Consider the following 15,004-nt stretch of genomic DNA (forward strand, 5'->3'; position numbering starts at 1 on the left):
CAATTGAGACTAATAGGTGAGTCTAAATTGCCCATGAGGTGTGAACCTAAATGTGTTTGTCCTGTGATGGATTAGCAAATAGCCAGCTGGGATCACCTGCAGTGCTCCCACACCCTAGCGGCATTGAAGATGGACACATGGATCAAAGCTTGCATTTTTATGTGAAACCTGTACCGTCACACTACATGTAAGATCCCTTTAACAGTTCTACAATACTAATTTTATATGCTTTGTGAATTCCAATAACGCTATACAGTAGATTTTCAATGATAAAAAATAAACAAAAAAGGGCCACATTGAATAGTTTTATTAGTAAGACCCACAATACATTGCTTTTTCCTTTGTATTTGGGTAGCAGCCAACATTTACTTCCAATCCTTCCTTCCTGTGAGGGAACCAGCAGGGAGTAATATAAATAGCAATCACAAGAGTATACATTATTGAACCAAATCTAGTGCAAGGAAGGTCTATTTCTATCCCAGATTGTCACAAAATCTTCAGAATGAGGCAGAGGAAAGTACAGGTCAGCAGGTCTGTCAGGAGGATGGCATTAGGATAACATGAAGACCTGCAGCGAACCGAAGAGTGCCAGTGTATATGTGTCTGTGTGTGTGTGTGTGTGTGCGCGCACCAGGGGATATGGGGATTCAGATTAGATTTCACTCCACAGGGGAGAGGGGTGGAGTTTCAACCCACTATTATTCGAGTCAAACACATTCAGCTGACATAATCAAGAGAGATGAACTCTCGTTGGTAACTCGTTGCATCACTTCATCTTGATCTTCCTCAGTTTAGCATGTAGGTTGGTTACAACTGGCAGTGCAAAAACAAAACAATAAAAAAACCAACTTCACAAAAGTACAAATGAGAGTGCCTGTTTGATGATATACAAGTTATACAAATGTTCCTTCATCTGTCACCAAAGTAACCATTGTAAAATCAATAGTAAAAAATGACTGATTAATCATTACACTTCCCACAGAAAAGTCTCCTGTGTCTTTTATGCGGCTTTGTAACGTCATAAAATGTCCCTCCTGCCTCCAGTGGATGCAGCTGCAGGCTGATATTCGGTTCCACTCACTGAAGGTGGTATAAATGACACCCACAGTCCAGTGCACAGTGCTTGTTTTCTTCACAGGTGAATTCAACCCGCTTCTAAAATAAATAAGAAAAAAAAGAAAAGAAATGGATGCACATGGTCCCACAGTGGGGTTGCACCCCCTGCTGGCAGTAGACCTACAGTGCAACCTGCTGAAGTCAGGCTGCACTGTTCTGCAGGGGAAACCAAATCTCCTTGGAAAGCAGCTCATCCTCCAGTTTGATGTTGGTTCCAGCCAGAAACGATTTCCTGCTCTTCACTGTCACTTCCAGCACCATTCCATTTAGCAGTAGGACATTATTGTACTCCAACTGTGAACATCAGGAGATATTTGAATGATTCCTTATTTGAAACCATAGATCTAGGATGCTTTGTTAATAAAACTTTTGTGACTCTGCAACATTGCTAAGATGAGAAAAAAATGCTTTTAATACCAATATATTTTTTTGTTGAAAATTACGTCAGACCTCTCAGGTATGTGTGTGTGTGTGTGTGTGTATATATATATATATATATATATATATATATATATATATATATATAAATCTGTTTTATATATGTTATAGTTTTATGAACCTAAAGTTCTGAACATGGATGCAAATATTTTAGTCTATCCTAAAGGTTGTTGGATTTCCTGTATAACATCCTTTCAATATATAAAAATTTAATATTTTTCATAATGTTTTTTGGGAGAGAGGATGGACGTCGTACCAGTTCATTGAAGGTGGGATTGGCGTTGTTGCGTACGATTTTCGTCTTCCTCTTGGAGCGCTGCCGAGGGTCTGGTCTCAGGCGCGTGACCACATAGGCGTCAGGGTTTGAGCCGTTTGCCAGCTTCTGTTAGAAGAAGCAAACATGGTGAACTTGCTGAGATCATGACTGAGAGCTCATTTAACTTCAATGCTGAATAATACAGTAAGAGTGGAGAAAACTCACAATGTTTTTCAGGTGTTTCACCAAGATCGATATCTTTGAGTCTGAGGTAGAAATGCAAAGCTGTACCTGAGGGGAGTCTCCTGTAATGGATCAACGCATGAGAGCCAGTAAATCACAACCTGTCTTTTTAACATGGTCATGAACTCATGTCATTTTACTGTCTTCAGGTTTCCTCTTACCTGTTGCCACACTATTCTGGACTGAGCTGGGACCATCCAGAAACAGACTGCACACAAACTCATTCTGCAAGCGGCAGATTCAGACCAATTTAAAGTTACAGGCAGATCACCTCCAGAAGTCATTCAGACAGAGTAGAAGAGAAACTCACTCCTTTGCTCTGTCCCTTAAATAGCTGTTGCAGATATTTGTTCAGTTGTTGCATCTTCCTCTCTGGTGTGAATGATACAATAGACCAGGAGGGAAAGCTGTAAAAGGAAGTGAAGATTATGTGTCAAATTATTGTGAGAGAAGCAGTAATCCATCAAAAACCTGAAGTGTGTTGTTTCTTCACTCACGGTGGGAGAGTACTTTCAATGAAATGCTTCTTCAGTTGTTTGTGAATCTTCTCAAACTCTGAGTATGTCCTCTCACTGGTCAAAAATCCGTCATGAATTTTTATCCGCAGTTTGTAGACCTGCATGTCCGCAAGACAACAATTCCATTTGGTTGCAGGGTGATTAAATGAAGACATTCTGAACCGTGTCGTGGACCACAAACAGACCGAGTATGAGTAAGTATTAATTATTGATGCGGTTGCAGTTCAAATCGCTGCTTTTATGGAAACAGCTAAGCTGAGGAAGTGGCAAACTGCTCCACTTCTGATTTAAAAGACAAGTTGCTCGATGCGTCCTCCAAACAGTTAAACCTCACATAAGGAATCCTGCTCTGATCAAAGAGCAGCGAAATCACAACAAACACTTTTCGCCCCATTTTGGGAAAAGACTTTCTGAACACATCACCGATGCTGAGGGGGCCATATGTGACAGAACAACCCCGGGGCTTTTCCTCACAGACCAAAAATGTGTGAAGCTGCTGTCAGTCCCAGGTGCTTTATCAGCTCCCTTTATTGTTTGGATCCAACACGAAATTATGTGCTGCAAAAAGTGCACACTTTACCACAGCAAAGAGAGCAACATGCAGCCTCACCGCCTCTTTGCCTCCGAGAGAGTATCCCTCAATGAAAGCTTCCTGGATGTTGCTGCTGGAAGCCGAGATGGTCCCACCATGGGCTCGTGACCCTTGCTTCTTCCCTTGAGCCATGGCGTGTGCCAGGAAGTTAATCTTGACTGAAACACATGTAATGCTCTCCTTGATCTTCCTACATCAGGGGAAAAGGAGAAAAAAATGTAAAATACCAGATAAACACAAAAACAGAATTAAAATGCCAGACATTTGTAAATGTATGTTGCGGATGTATTTACGCTGTGAAGAAGGAGGTGGCTTCCAGGTCTGTGTCATCAGGACGCAATTTGCTCTGGACGTACTGCAGGTCATTAATGTCCTTCAGTTCTGGCATCCCTGCATGCAGCATCTTGAAATATGTACAATAAACAAACAAGGAAATATTCCACCGCTTCCAGCTATGACCAGAGGATAATTGTGATATCATTATTTTGGAATTTCTTACAAGTTCCAACAAACTGAGTATCAGTGCAGATCGCTTTCTGATTATGTTATAAGCTTCGCAGCAGAGCTCCACAAAGCGATGCAGACGCTGAGCCTTCTCTCCACCGCCGGTGATGAAGTGCTGCATCTCAGACGTGAAGATGAAGGGTGCTCGGTCCCTGTTATTGTGAGAGAAATCTCATTTATACCATTCAAAATAGTACGAGTGATTTGTTTCATTTATATATATTATATATATATATTCTTATTTTTTTTTTTAAATGGCCTGCCTTTTAAAGGCTCCAATTTTCTGTGCGTTGCCCATTATCTTGCCAAAGTCGATGTGAAACATGTGTCCGCTGTGTTTGAGCATGATGTTGTCATTGTGGCGATCACAGATTCCCATGATGAAGGTGGCCACACACCACCCTGCACATGAGAGGAGGAAGTTCATCACAGCCTGCACATACAGACAGCGATTATTACACAGTGCAACACCAGGAAAAGTAACATGCTAGCCATACAGGTCCATGCTTCAGATATGTTATGTTTGTTTTAGCGTTGACCTTCTCATAGTCCTCTTTAGTTTTGTTCCTCATGTGGAACCACTTCTCCAGTGTGTCTTCTCGAAGTGTCCCACCAAGGCCCCACTCTTGTTGTATCTTGCCCAGTGTCACTGCTTGAGGTACCATTTCAACCAATCCTGACAAGCACAAACAATATGAACATAAGAGGAGGAAACAAAAACATGAACTATCGCCGAACCTGTAATAGATTTTTTCATTATTATTACTTAAATGAATAAAAGTTCTCGAAGTTGGCGCTGAAATGATGACAGCCTGCAGCGACGGCAGCGGCGTGCAGAGCCCAGAGTGGCTTTTATTGTTTTTACTCATTTATCATTTTAATCTAACTTTTTCTACCAAACTTTGACCAATGAGTGAAGTTTGCAGATCACACAAGTGTTCATTTGGTCTTAGTGTACAAACCGACACTGAACAAAAGCAAACCGGAATGAAGATTTCTTTCCCAGTTTGGTCACAGAAGTCGATCAGTACCTTATAAGACTGTTATAGCTGCTCGATTTATGAAAGACAAGAATCTAATCTCAATTCCAACTGACATCAGTCTGCTCAACAACTATAAATCGCCACGTCACCACTGTTGTTATGCATCTGTCTACTCTTGTGCTCTCTCTGACTGTGGAGCTGGTAGTTTTTGATCTTTGGCCCCAGTAATGAGTGGATTAAATTGTTATCTGATATCACCTTGTCTCTTGTCCTCTGTCTTATCCTTTACGCTTTTACTATCCTAAAACCCCCCAACCAGTGTCGTGGAAAGCCACTACCTCTGAGTCTGGTTCTGTTCTCTTGGCTCTGCTTTCTCATGTGGGTATTTTCTGCAAGTGTTCCATGAAATGGATTCGTTTTTGATGATGCTATGAAGTGGCGTGAATTTGAAAACAAGATGCTGACCTTGGTCTCTGCCTGTAGAAAGACACCTGTAGGTGATCATTTGCAGGTCCAGGCCCTCCTGGAGCCACACTTGATCCATCACACGAACTATTTGGAGCACCAGCATGTCCTGACGCAGGTTATCTCCGGTCTGAAAAATACATTTCACTGAGAATCCATGTTGAGAAATGATACGAGTTTGACTTAATCAGTGAAAAGACAAAGTGAATCAAAGCGCCTGTATTGGTCACACCTTGCAGATGACACTGATGTTGGTGGCCAGGGGGTCAGTGCAGACAAAGGAAATTCCAAGAGGAGCAGCATTGGAATTGTAGAACGTACAGGCCTGGAAAGGATGCATGAAATATTCAAAACAAATTTCAAATGCAGCACCACATTAATATTAATACAAGCCTATCTTGCTGTGCATTTTTCTTACATCCAAGTTCACAGCCTTGACATGTACTGCAGGATCTAGCGGCAAACAGCAGCTGATCCCGTCTTTGAAGAAATCGTTGATCTTCCATTTTTCCATTTTCAAAACATTCTGCAAATGAACGCGTTTCATCATGATCAAATGCAACAGAATCAGTGAAATGTGATGGCATGAATGAGACTGAACGACCCGTCGACACACCTTCCGCTGAGCCTTGTCAGCTGTGCGAACATTGTCCGCCACCTGCATGAGCACCTGCACCAGCCGGGTTTCATGCTCGAGCTCCTGCCTCAGTGCTTGACCACAGCAGTGACGCAGGGCAGTCTGAACTTTACTGAACCAACTCTGGTAGTACGGGTCGGTGAAAGCATCCTCCAGCAACCTGCCAGTGCATTCAAACGTTTCAGGAAAAGGCTGCAAACGATTTCATATGCAACAATACACGTCCGCATACTTCTCATAATGTATGCATGTTATGATATCTTGAATAATGTTTTTTTTCCTATATATTAATTATTACTGTGGCTGCAAAAACCTTCTGCACTTCAACCGTCCAACGATAGATAAGATTGACCAAGGTTTGTGTCACATTTGTAGCGTGGGCTTCTCAGCACCATCCCAAATGGACACACATTTGAAGAACTGACAGATAATTAAAGTTGAAGTTATCCTGGTGAAAAGGGGCGCAAGCCCTCAATCATTGAATAATTACCGACAATTTCTACAGACATAAAATCTCAATAATTTAGGTGTCTTATTCTTGGCAGTGTTAAAATTAATGAGAACGCTCCACGTCTGTATAGAATACAGCAAAAGTATTTTCTCAATTGATGACATCTTATCTGGTTTTGATTCCACCATAAACCCTGAGAAACATAAAAGTTTCTCCTAGTAGTTGCAATGTTTCGATCGGCCCAGGTTTACTTTAGTGGGAATGGTGATTAAGCGAGGCATTGATCACCACGAAGTGGAAGTTAATGTGGGAGATTAACATTTTAAGCAAATTAAACCACAGTGTAGTGGGTGCGTGGAGTAAATAGCAGTGAAATGCGTGACTCACCAGTATAGCTGCTGGGCGATGCGAATGTTCTTCAGCGATCTCTCCAACAGCAGCATCACCAGGGGTCCCTCCAGGGTCCACTCACTCTTCAGAGCCTGGAGGACAGGATGAGAACATTTGATACATGATCTCAAATCTGACGACTCGAACCGGGAAACATCAGCTCATGAGTTGAAAAAAAATCCCATAAATCTGTACAGAGCAGGATTATATAAACTGTATTTTACACACTCTAGGTGAGTAATAAGCTACCATGAAAAAGTAACATTTATTTCTAAGAAACATTATTACAATGCAATGACAACTGAAATTGCTTTACTTTTTGAGTAGTTCAGTTGCTTACTTGGACCAGCTGTGGAAGAAACACCTCGAGCTCTGCATCTGGGATCTGCTCAAAGTAATGAACGGCAGCTTCCCGAACAGTCCTGTCATGAAAACTGGAAGAGATAGTTGAAGTCACTAAACAAGACAAATAGAAATATGATTTGTGTGTATGTGCTCTCAAAGCAGGTCTGGGTTACTGAAGCGAGCACCACATGTAACATGCAGCAGGATAACCGTGTTAAATCTGGAAAAACAACATCATTCTCTCTCGCTCAGGTTGTGGGAAGGCAACTGTTAAACTTAAAGTGCAAAAGCATAATTGCATTTCATGATTTTAAACACTCTCTATTACAATAGATAGTTGTGAAAACAACTGCCGTACCATAATAATTCATACATTAGTTCCCGAGTTCCACATTATAGTAAGAAGCATTTTGATCAAAGTTATTTGTGACTGCTGTGAAACATTGAGAAACATTTTTCAGAGGTGCAAACAATAAAACCAACAGCAGTAGGAGGTTTGGAACAATTCCAATTTCTGTTTCATTGTCAAACACACCTGTGGCCAAGCAGGAAAAGCGCTTCTTCAGGTAGGTAGATGAGCCAGCTGTCCACAATAGTGTAGATTTCTGTCAAGTCTTCAGGTTGCCACTGGGGGGCGCTCCCCAGCACAAGGTGGAGACAAGTGCTGCCTTTGTCACAACTGTAGCGTTTGCTCCAAATAAGAGCCTTCTCATTTTCTGTCAGACTGGTGAAACAGACGTACGGTCAGGGACAGGTCAAATAAGATGAGCAGCTGGTAAAACAAGGCCTTCCAGTGTTTGTTTTTTTGTGTGTGTGTGAGAAGATGCATTTACTTTCTTCCCATCATAATGTATGTTTCACAAATCAACTCACAAGCAGACACAATGCCTCTTGGACACTTCCACCATTTTCCTTTGCAGTTCTCCACAAGGCTGCGAGAACAGCATTGACCCCGGGAGTGCGATGGGCCTCTGATACTCCCACTGAATCTGATCCTGAAAGTCCAGCTGTGCACAGAAAGGAGGTTTAAAAGGAGAGCAGCAGGCCACGAGACGTCTGTGTGTTTGGTCACCTGGGGGCAGAGCCGTCTGGTGTTACTGACCTGCAGTATGACCCCCTGGGCCTGCCTGAGAGTGTCGGTCAGGGCAGGAGAAGGAGGAAGCGGTAGCTCAGCCAGGGTGGACATATTGAGCAGGACACTACCGGTTATAAGACTCCTAAACAAACAGTTTACAGATTAAATGTTGTTTTTCACCATAGGTCCATGTTTCAGGGTTAGGGTAAACCCATCTAAAAATACTTGTACATCAAACATTTTAGTTGTTTGGAAAGGCACTTAAAGCATTTCATTAAAACATGTGTGAAATGTCAGTAAAGAGGTGTGAGATGTGGGAACAAACCGACCTGTCGTTGTACAGAGGGAGAACAGACCAGCACAGGAGCTCAGGGTTTTTGGTTCTTTTGGCTCCCTTCAGGCGAATTGTTAGCATGGATTCGTATGGCAGCTTATTCACGGGGACAGGGAAAACAATCCTGAGAAAGAAAAGCACAGAGGAACTTCTTACCCTTCTTCCAGCCATTCGTACCCTCATGTTTTCCCGAAATGTATTTATTGTGTTTTTATTCATCCAAAATATTCTCTGCTGAACTGCATTTCAGCTACTTCATTTAAGGGTAGGAACAGAAAAGCAAACGCCAACAGCAATAAATGACACAATAAGGACACATTTACTGTCGTTTCAGTGACACAACGGTCATTCCTGGGCTCAACAAGGAAATAAGTTCATTGTGATCAAACTGTATTCACAATAGGGGGCATTGTCGTGGCCTTACATGCGGTTACATTGGATCATGTTTCCAAGTGCCAAGGCGGTGCTGATGTTTTCAGCCAAGCCAATGTTGCAGATCTGCGTTCCTCTATACGTCAACTGGCAGGTTATAGAAAAGTAGTCATAACTGAAAAGAAAGAGGGAGAAAAGACTGTGGTTGTTTCTGTGGAATTTTCTATTAGTGCCTCCACACATATAAAACTGTGAGATCATAAACATACTCTGACTTCCATGTGGGCTGAAGTTTAAAGATAGCGGCAACATTGAATTGGAGGATGTCTTGGTTGTTGTCCACGTCGCAGATACGAGGTCTGCCGATCACATTCTGGCTCCTGAAGTCTGCCTGGAAGTTGTCGAAGTATATCTGCAGCACTTTGAGCAGCGCGCCGTGCAGCATTGTCAGGGCTGGAGTTCACAAAATAAAGAACATTTTAGAAAAGACAGAGTGGGAAGTGTGTTGAATTTTAGAAAATAATACATCTGTACTGCAGTTTAAAGCAAAGTCCAATTTTTTTTTTTGGTGAAAGCAAGCAGCTGTTAGGGTCCATTGGCACCTATGCGGTTTGACACGAGGCATACTGGACTTCTATTTCACTTAAATTTTAGTTCTGAAGATGTTTGCTTTTATCAAACAACTAATATCTTTAGTCCTCAATTATGGCTTCTTAAAAATTAAAAAAAGAGTAAATAAATCATACCAGGAAAAGGCCCCAACCTGTGCTCCTTTCTTCTCTCAGTTTAAAATATATCTCACTGTCTAAAGCAGCGTTGCTTTTAAAGCCCCTCACTTTACTCTGCACATTATGCAGATTCTAGAAGAGAAGTCTTTCAAACTGAATGTAAAATATGCACCAAAAATTGTCCAACAGCACATAACTTCGGATTTTTAACTTTCAGCGAGGTGGTGGTGAAAAAAATTTGTTGGTCTCTCTCTATATATATAATAATCCGACCTTAATATTTCCAGTCTGATGTTTGTGGCACATCATACCCCTTTCCCCAACCACAATGTCTCTCATGTAATCTAAAACACGACAGTCAACTTCATACTGATGTACACACTCAATCATACTCACCAGCTTGACACTCAAACATTTCATCAGGACCCTGTAAGACAGAAAGAAACTCCATCAGATTTTTCTACATCGTTTAATGAATGCATCAGGGTTTCGTCACATTAATATTTTAGAAAAACCACACTAATGGCGTAATGACGACTGTTGCACAGAGATGTGTGATCTCCCACCAGAACGGGATTGATCCTGTTGATGACGCCGACGGCGTCCTCCAGCTCTTGGCATGAGAAGCCACCCAAACGATTGCTGATTCTGCGAATGCAGCTCACCAGCATGTAAACGTTAATCCCAGACTGTAGACATGAGAGAAAAGTCAAGTTGGGAGAAGTTGTAGTGGACATGATCAAAGTATTTCAATCAATCAAAACAGCAACAGTATCAAATGTCAAGTTTTATTCAATATAGAACAGAAAAAAATAAATACATTTTAGATGTTGAATGTAAGACTTTTTACACTTATGGACAATAACTCATCTTGAATTTGATAAAAGCCAATCATCACCAACTATTTGAATAAATTAAATTACTTGTGCACCTCAGAAAACTACAATATGAGGGGAAAATTTATTTTTCCTTAAACAGTGTCCCTTTCATACATTTACTATACACATATGAAGATGTTTATTCAGTATAATTTGGTTAAAATTAGATTTTGCTAAAGGCTTCAAACATTTTAGGTTAATGTTATTATGTTGATAAAAATCAGCCAAAACAATTGACTTGAATAAAATCCACTTTTTGAGACACACCTGCATGTCGTCTGCTAATTGTATGATTATTTTTTGTGTTGAGGAATGATTTTCTGAAATGCTGACTCTAACCAAGAACACTGAGCAGATTGCTTTTGTTATTATCAATGACCTTCACTGCTTCTTGTCACCATCATCAAATTTAAAGGTGTTTTTTTTTAATGTATTTTATTGGTAAAATATTTTAGTTTGACTATTCGACATGTTGTCCGGGTTCGATTGTGAAAAAGAAAATGGTTTCATGTTGATTGCAAATCATTGCATCCCACTTTAAATGTCCCAACCTTTTCTGAAATTGGAGCTTAAGGCATTGTGGACAGACGGATACAAAACACACACACTATTTCTATTGACCTGATTTCTCAAGAGCTCCGTCACTTCTTGGTTGTAGGAATTAAGCAAATCCTGCAGGAGGAACCTGAGAATGGAGGAAAGGTTAAACAGGCACACATGAGAGGGTGGTGGTGGTGGAGTTCCTACAAACAGAAGCTGACTCACTCCTACTATGCAAACAATCTCAAGTGGGACCTTACTTGGACGTGGTGGAGATGCGGATGGGACGAAGGAGCTCGTAAAGCTGAAACACACTCCTGTCGTCCTCAGCCTTGGAGAAGAATTGTAAGAATCAAACACCAGTTGCTTGCTTATCATTAAGGTTTTTCTATTAAATCATCATGGTGAAAGCTACACAGAATCGTTCCACGTGACATTACATGTGTGTAAACAGACAACAAGGTGTGGCATTACAGGCAACAGACAAGACGTGAGGGCAGTTTTACAGCGACAATAGCTCTTCTGATAACAGGTTCCCCACAGGTTCAGCACAAGTATTTATGGAAGCAGCAATTAGAGAGCAAGGACTGATCCTTCCTGTAAACTATCAATGCTCGGAGACGGGAACTGAAAAGGAATTTGAACTGACTCACGTCTCGGGCAAGACGATGTGGGAGGCTGCTTGTCTTTATCAATCGGAGGGGGATGACTTGTTTCAACTTAGAGTAGAACTGTACCTTCTCATGCATACCCAGTTTTTCTTCACTAGATAGATAGATAGATAGATAGATAGATAGATAGGTAGATAGATAGATAGATAGAGAGATAGATAAAACAACACTTATCAGTGACTGTCATGAAGTTGAATCACATAAACTACAACATTTTTTGAAACCGTTCTTCAATTGTGGCAAACGTACTTCCTGAGATACTCCTCAGAGACACTGAGCTTGAAAACATAACTCTCATTCATGTCGGGAGGTTGGTCCAGCAGCTGAAAGGTTTTGTCGATCAGACTCTTCACTGTCCTGTCCACTGCGCACAAGATCAGAGTTCACACACTTCATACACAGGCGGAGAGATACTTCACACTACATGCATTAAAGTCCTAAAAACCTAACACCGATGTACTGCTCAGTATTTCAACAGAAACTCAGATACATTTCAAGATGTACTCAAAAGCCATAAACTACTCCACTCTGGAGTTTTGCTTGAGGGCCAGAGCAGCTTGCATCATCGCTACAACAAACATGTGTTTATACAGGTTTTGTTTACCGACAGAAACATTGATGTTATTATTTTTTTAAATCTTGAGATTACAGGAAATGTTAATACTCTCTGTAAATGGAGGGGTGGATTTCGTACCTGGGGTGGGGAATGGAAGAGGGTCAGGGTGCCAATCAGTGGCCACACTGACCGTCACCTCCACATCCTGCAGCAGGGCAGGGTGGATGTGCCGCACTCGACCCCACACCACGCCGGAGTTGTGAACAGTGTCTGTGTGTTTGTAGCGTAACTTCAACCTGCAAGGCAAAGGTACACATGCTGTGGTTGGGAAAGAATCACGTATCAAAAGCTGTGAAAACAACAGGAACAAATACTGTCTGTTACATTGATGACACAACAACCTGTTTTTTTTACAACTGTACATGATTTATAGTTTTTAAAAATGTGACTGCAGAGTAACAGATTGAATGGTGTTGCTTATTTTAGCTTCCTTTGCTCCCTACACAAATTCCTCCTGATCTTAGCGGTAAAAATGAAATGAGCAGTTTACACTTGTCGAGGTTCCGTCCACAACCCCGCCATCTTGGATGAGGGACTGCATTGCCTCCAGTGCGTTTGCTTTTACCACAAAAGGTTCAGCATCACCAAAACTTCCATTATTTTCAAGCAGTTTCCAGGCAGTTTAGTTTCTTACAAACATCTACAGATGTGCAGAGTTATGATTGAATGCTTTTGAACAATAAAAATTTTTCTTTTTGACCTTAAAAGAAGTGAATAAACTGGATTTGGAGCAAGGATTCCAAGATGTCATGGTAATAGTCAACACCAACGGTCTGTGTGTCTCTCCTGTGGCTCTTCTGAGTCTCAGCTGGTAATGACAGTGATAGAGCACGTGCGTTTATCTTATTTAAATTTAAATCGTTTGTGTTTAAATGAGTTCATGAACAAATCTAATAATAATTATGCTTCATAACAGTAAAGCTTCAGGCACTATTTGGACCAAGACACTACATTGAAAGAGATTAGTAATTTATTACAGCTAGTGAATTATGTGTATTTAATTGTTGGTAAATGTGCATCAATCTCTCCGTCTTGTATTTACTTGCTATTTGTGCTGTTTACCTCCCTCATGTACATCCATTGAATTATTGTCAATTGTGCTATAACTAGCTGTCTCAGTCCAGAAAAACTGACAATAACATGACATGAAAGACGACATGAACACAACAAGCATCTGTCTTGACTGATATATTTTTTTTGAACAAAATGTTCAAGTATCAACTTACAATTCCTAAATGTAACTTACTCTGTCAATTCAAATGTACTATTTTCCAATTAAAAAGGCAAAACATGTTTTTTTTTCAGGAATACCAAGAGTGAATGTAAAGAGTCACCAAATAAAGATATTCCTTCTGTTCATTTACTTTGCATTTTGTCGTTTCACATTAAAACAATTGTTTTATTAAATAAGCCGGTCTCTCGGTCTATCTCACTCTCTGTGTCCTATTTGTTATCGTTTTTTTCTATTCTCTGTCCTTATGTATGAGTTTATCAGTTGGCATTAGTTGAGTACACATACATTTACTTTACTAAAAATCACAAGTGTATTTTGTGTATTTAACCCTTATGCGACATGAAGCAAAGTTTTGTAGTTGTGAGACATTTTCATTGAGATAAATCTGGCTGTGATTTTTTTCAATGAGCTTTGAAATTTATCAATATACGTTATCTTGTGTTCTTTTTTTTTTTTTAATGCTGAGAAAATTATAAACAAGATTCATAACCCAATCGTTCATTAAATACTGACTTAAGTAGAATAAATAAAATCTGATATGGAAAAGCTGGTGTTTCTTGAATGCATTTCATTATTTGTGTTTTATAATTTGTTGTGATTTATTCATCAACAAATTATTATTATTATAATTTTCTTTTTTTTACCTGGAAGTTGTGGCACAAAAAGAAGCAAGACTCATTGTGCTGCCCTCTGGACTATCTATTAGTGTGATGGACCAAGGATCCTGATGTGAGAGGAGAAAAAAAAAAAAACAACAACCTTGAACCAATTCTTCATTTCACCCCTTTGATTTAATGGAGGTGAAATGAAGTTTTCTAAAGATACTCACATGATTTATGACTTGTGTGTTTGAGCGAATCAGTCTACGTACAGGTTCAGGAAGGTCACAGGAAATCTGCCTCATCCTGTTGCGAGGAGGCACCGGTGGTGGCTGGCCTTGTATGGGGAGCCCGCTGACACTGCGAAGCCTCCGTCGGGGTGGAACGGGCGGGGGGCCTTGGCGCTGACCGTCGGCAGTGTCGGAGCCTCCCGCCACTGCTGGCAGGTTGGGGGGGAGTTCGGGTGGGTCGATGAGCCCAGCCAAGGTGGACTGATACAAATGGTTTTCATCGTAAGCAGGGAAGTGACTGAGGCTCTCATAGAGGTTCGTTGGTGCCGGACTGGGTATGAGAGGCATCGGGAGGTCAGAGGCATCTGGCTCGTTTGTCCACTCCATTTGTACAAGTAGACCTCTTTCGTTGTGATCCTCACTCTCTGCACTGTCTCGTCAGAGCAGGGTGGAAGAATTATTTGTTCTGTGGTGTTGCAGAACAAATAAAGTCACAACTATTAATCATTATCATTTGCCAATGTGGTTGTCTGGACAAATAAGCAGTTATATGACAACACTGAAACTAAAGCTGAAGGTTTACGTTGGGCTGATCATTAACCAGCTTTCAAACCCTAACAGGAAATCTGCCAGAGTGTGCTACAAAAGGTTTCACTAAGAGAAAAGAAACATGGCAGATAATTCAAACTATCATATCACTATGATTAAAACACAGACCTCAGTTGGAACACACTCTGGCCGTTCATGGACAAAAGTCAAAAGACTAAATCAAACCAGCTTTTCAGTGAC

General features: G+C 40.8%; 1 protein-coding gene across 1 annotated transcript; it reads right to left on the reverse strand.

Moving 5' to 3' along the window:
• Positions 1–292: 292 nt before the first annotated feature.
• On the reverse strand, positions 293–14,589 carry pik3c2g (phosphatidylinositol-4-phosphate 3-kinase catalytic subunit type 2 gamma). Its single transcript, XM_080505560.1, has 32 exons — positions 14,216–14,589; positions 14,031–14,110; positions 12,231–12,388; positions 11,786–11,900; positions 11,519–11,630; positions 11,126–11,196; positions 10,926–11,010; positions 10,014–10,136; positions 9,844–9,874; positions 8,989–9,172; positions 8,772–8,894; positions 8,343–8,471; positions 8,041–8,155; positions 7,812–7,945; positions 7,474–7,662; positions 6,934–7,027; positions 6,591–6,685; positions 5,732–5,912; positions 5,534–5,641; positions 5,348–5,440; positions 5,116–5,245; positions 4,207–4,343; positions 3,931–4,100; positions 3,663–3,819; positions 3,457–3,566; positions 3,182–3,353; positions 2,551–2,669; positions 2,364–2,460; positions 2,215–2,278; positions 2,036–2,115; positions 1,811–1,936; positions 293–1,410 (listed from the first exon to the last, which is right to left on the reverse strand). Exons 1-32 carry the CDS (start codon positions 14,561–14,563, stop codon positions 1,258–1,260), a joined length of 4,083 nt encoding a protein of 1,360 aa, XP_080361686.1. The 5' UTR covers positions 14,564–14,589; the 3' UTR covers positions 293–1,257.
• Between the last annotated feature and the right edge of the window lie 415 nt (positions 14,590–15,004).

This window comes from Blennius ocellaris, assembly GCF_963422515.1.
Source record: "Blennius ocellaris genome assembly, chromosome: 11".
Lineage (NCBI taxonomy): Eukaryota > Metazoa > Chordata > Actinopteri > Blenniiformes > Blenniidae > Blennius > Blennius ocellaris.

What these genes read in the sequence shown, in the direction of transcription:
- pik3c2g (XM_080505560.1), bottom strand. Translation starts at nt 14,563, where the DNA reads ATGCCTCTCATACCCAGTCCGGCACCAACGAACCTCTATGAGAGCCTC. An exon ending in TCAATAGAAATAGTGTGTGT is followed by an intron (nt 10,137 to 10,925) that starts GTTTTGTATCCG and finishes TCATGTCTACAG; the next exon opens with TCTGGGATTAACGTTTACAT. An exon ending in TTCTTCCACAGCTGGTCCAA is followed by an intron (nt 6,686 to 6,933) that starts GTAAGCAACTGA and finishes CCTGTCCTCCAG; the next exon opens with GCTCTGAAGAGTGAGTGGAC.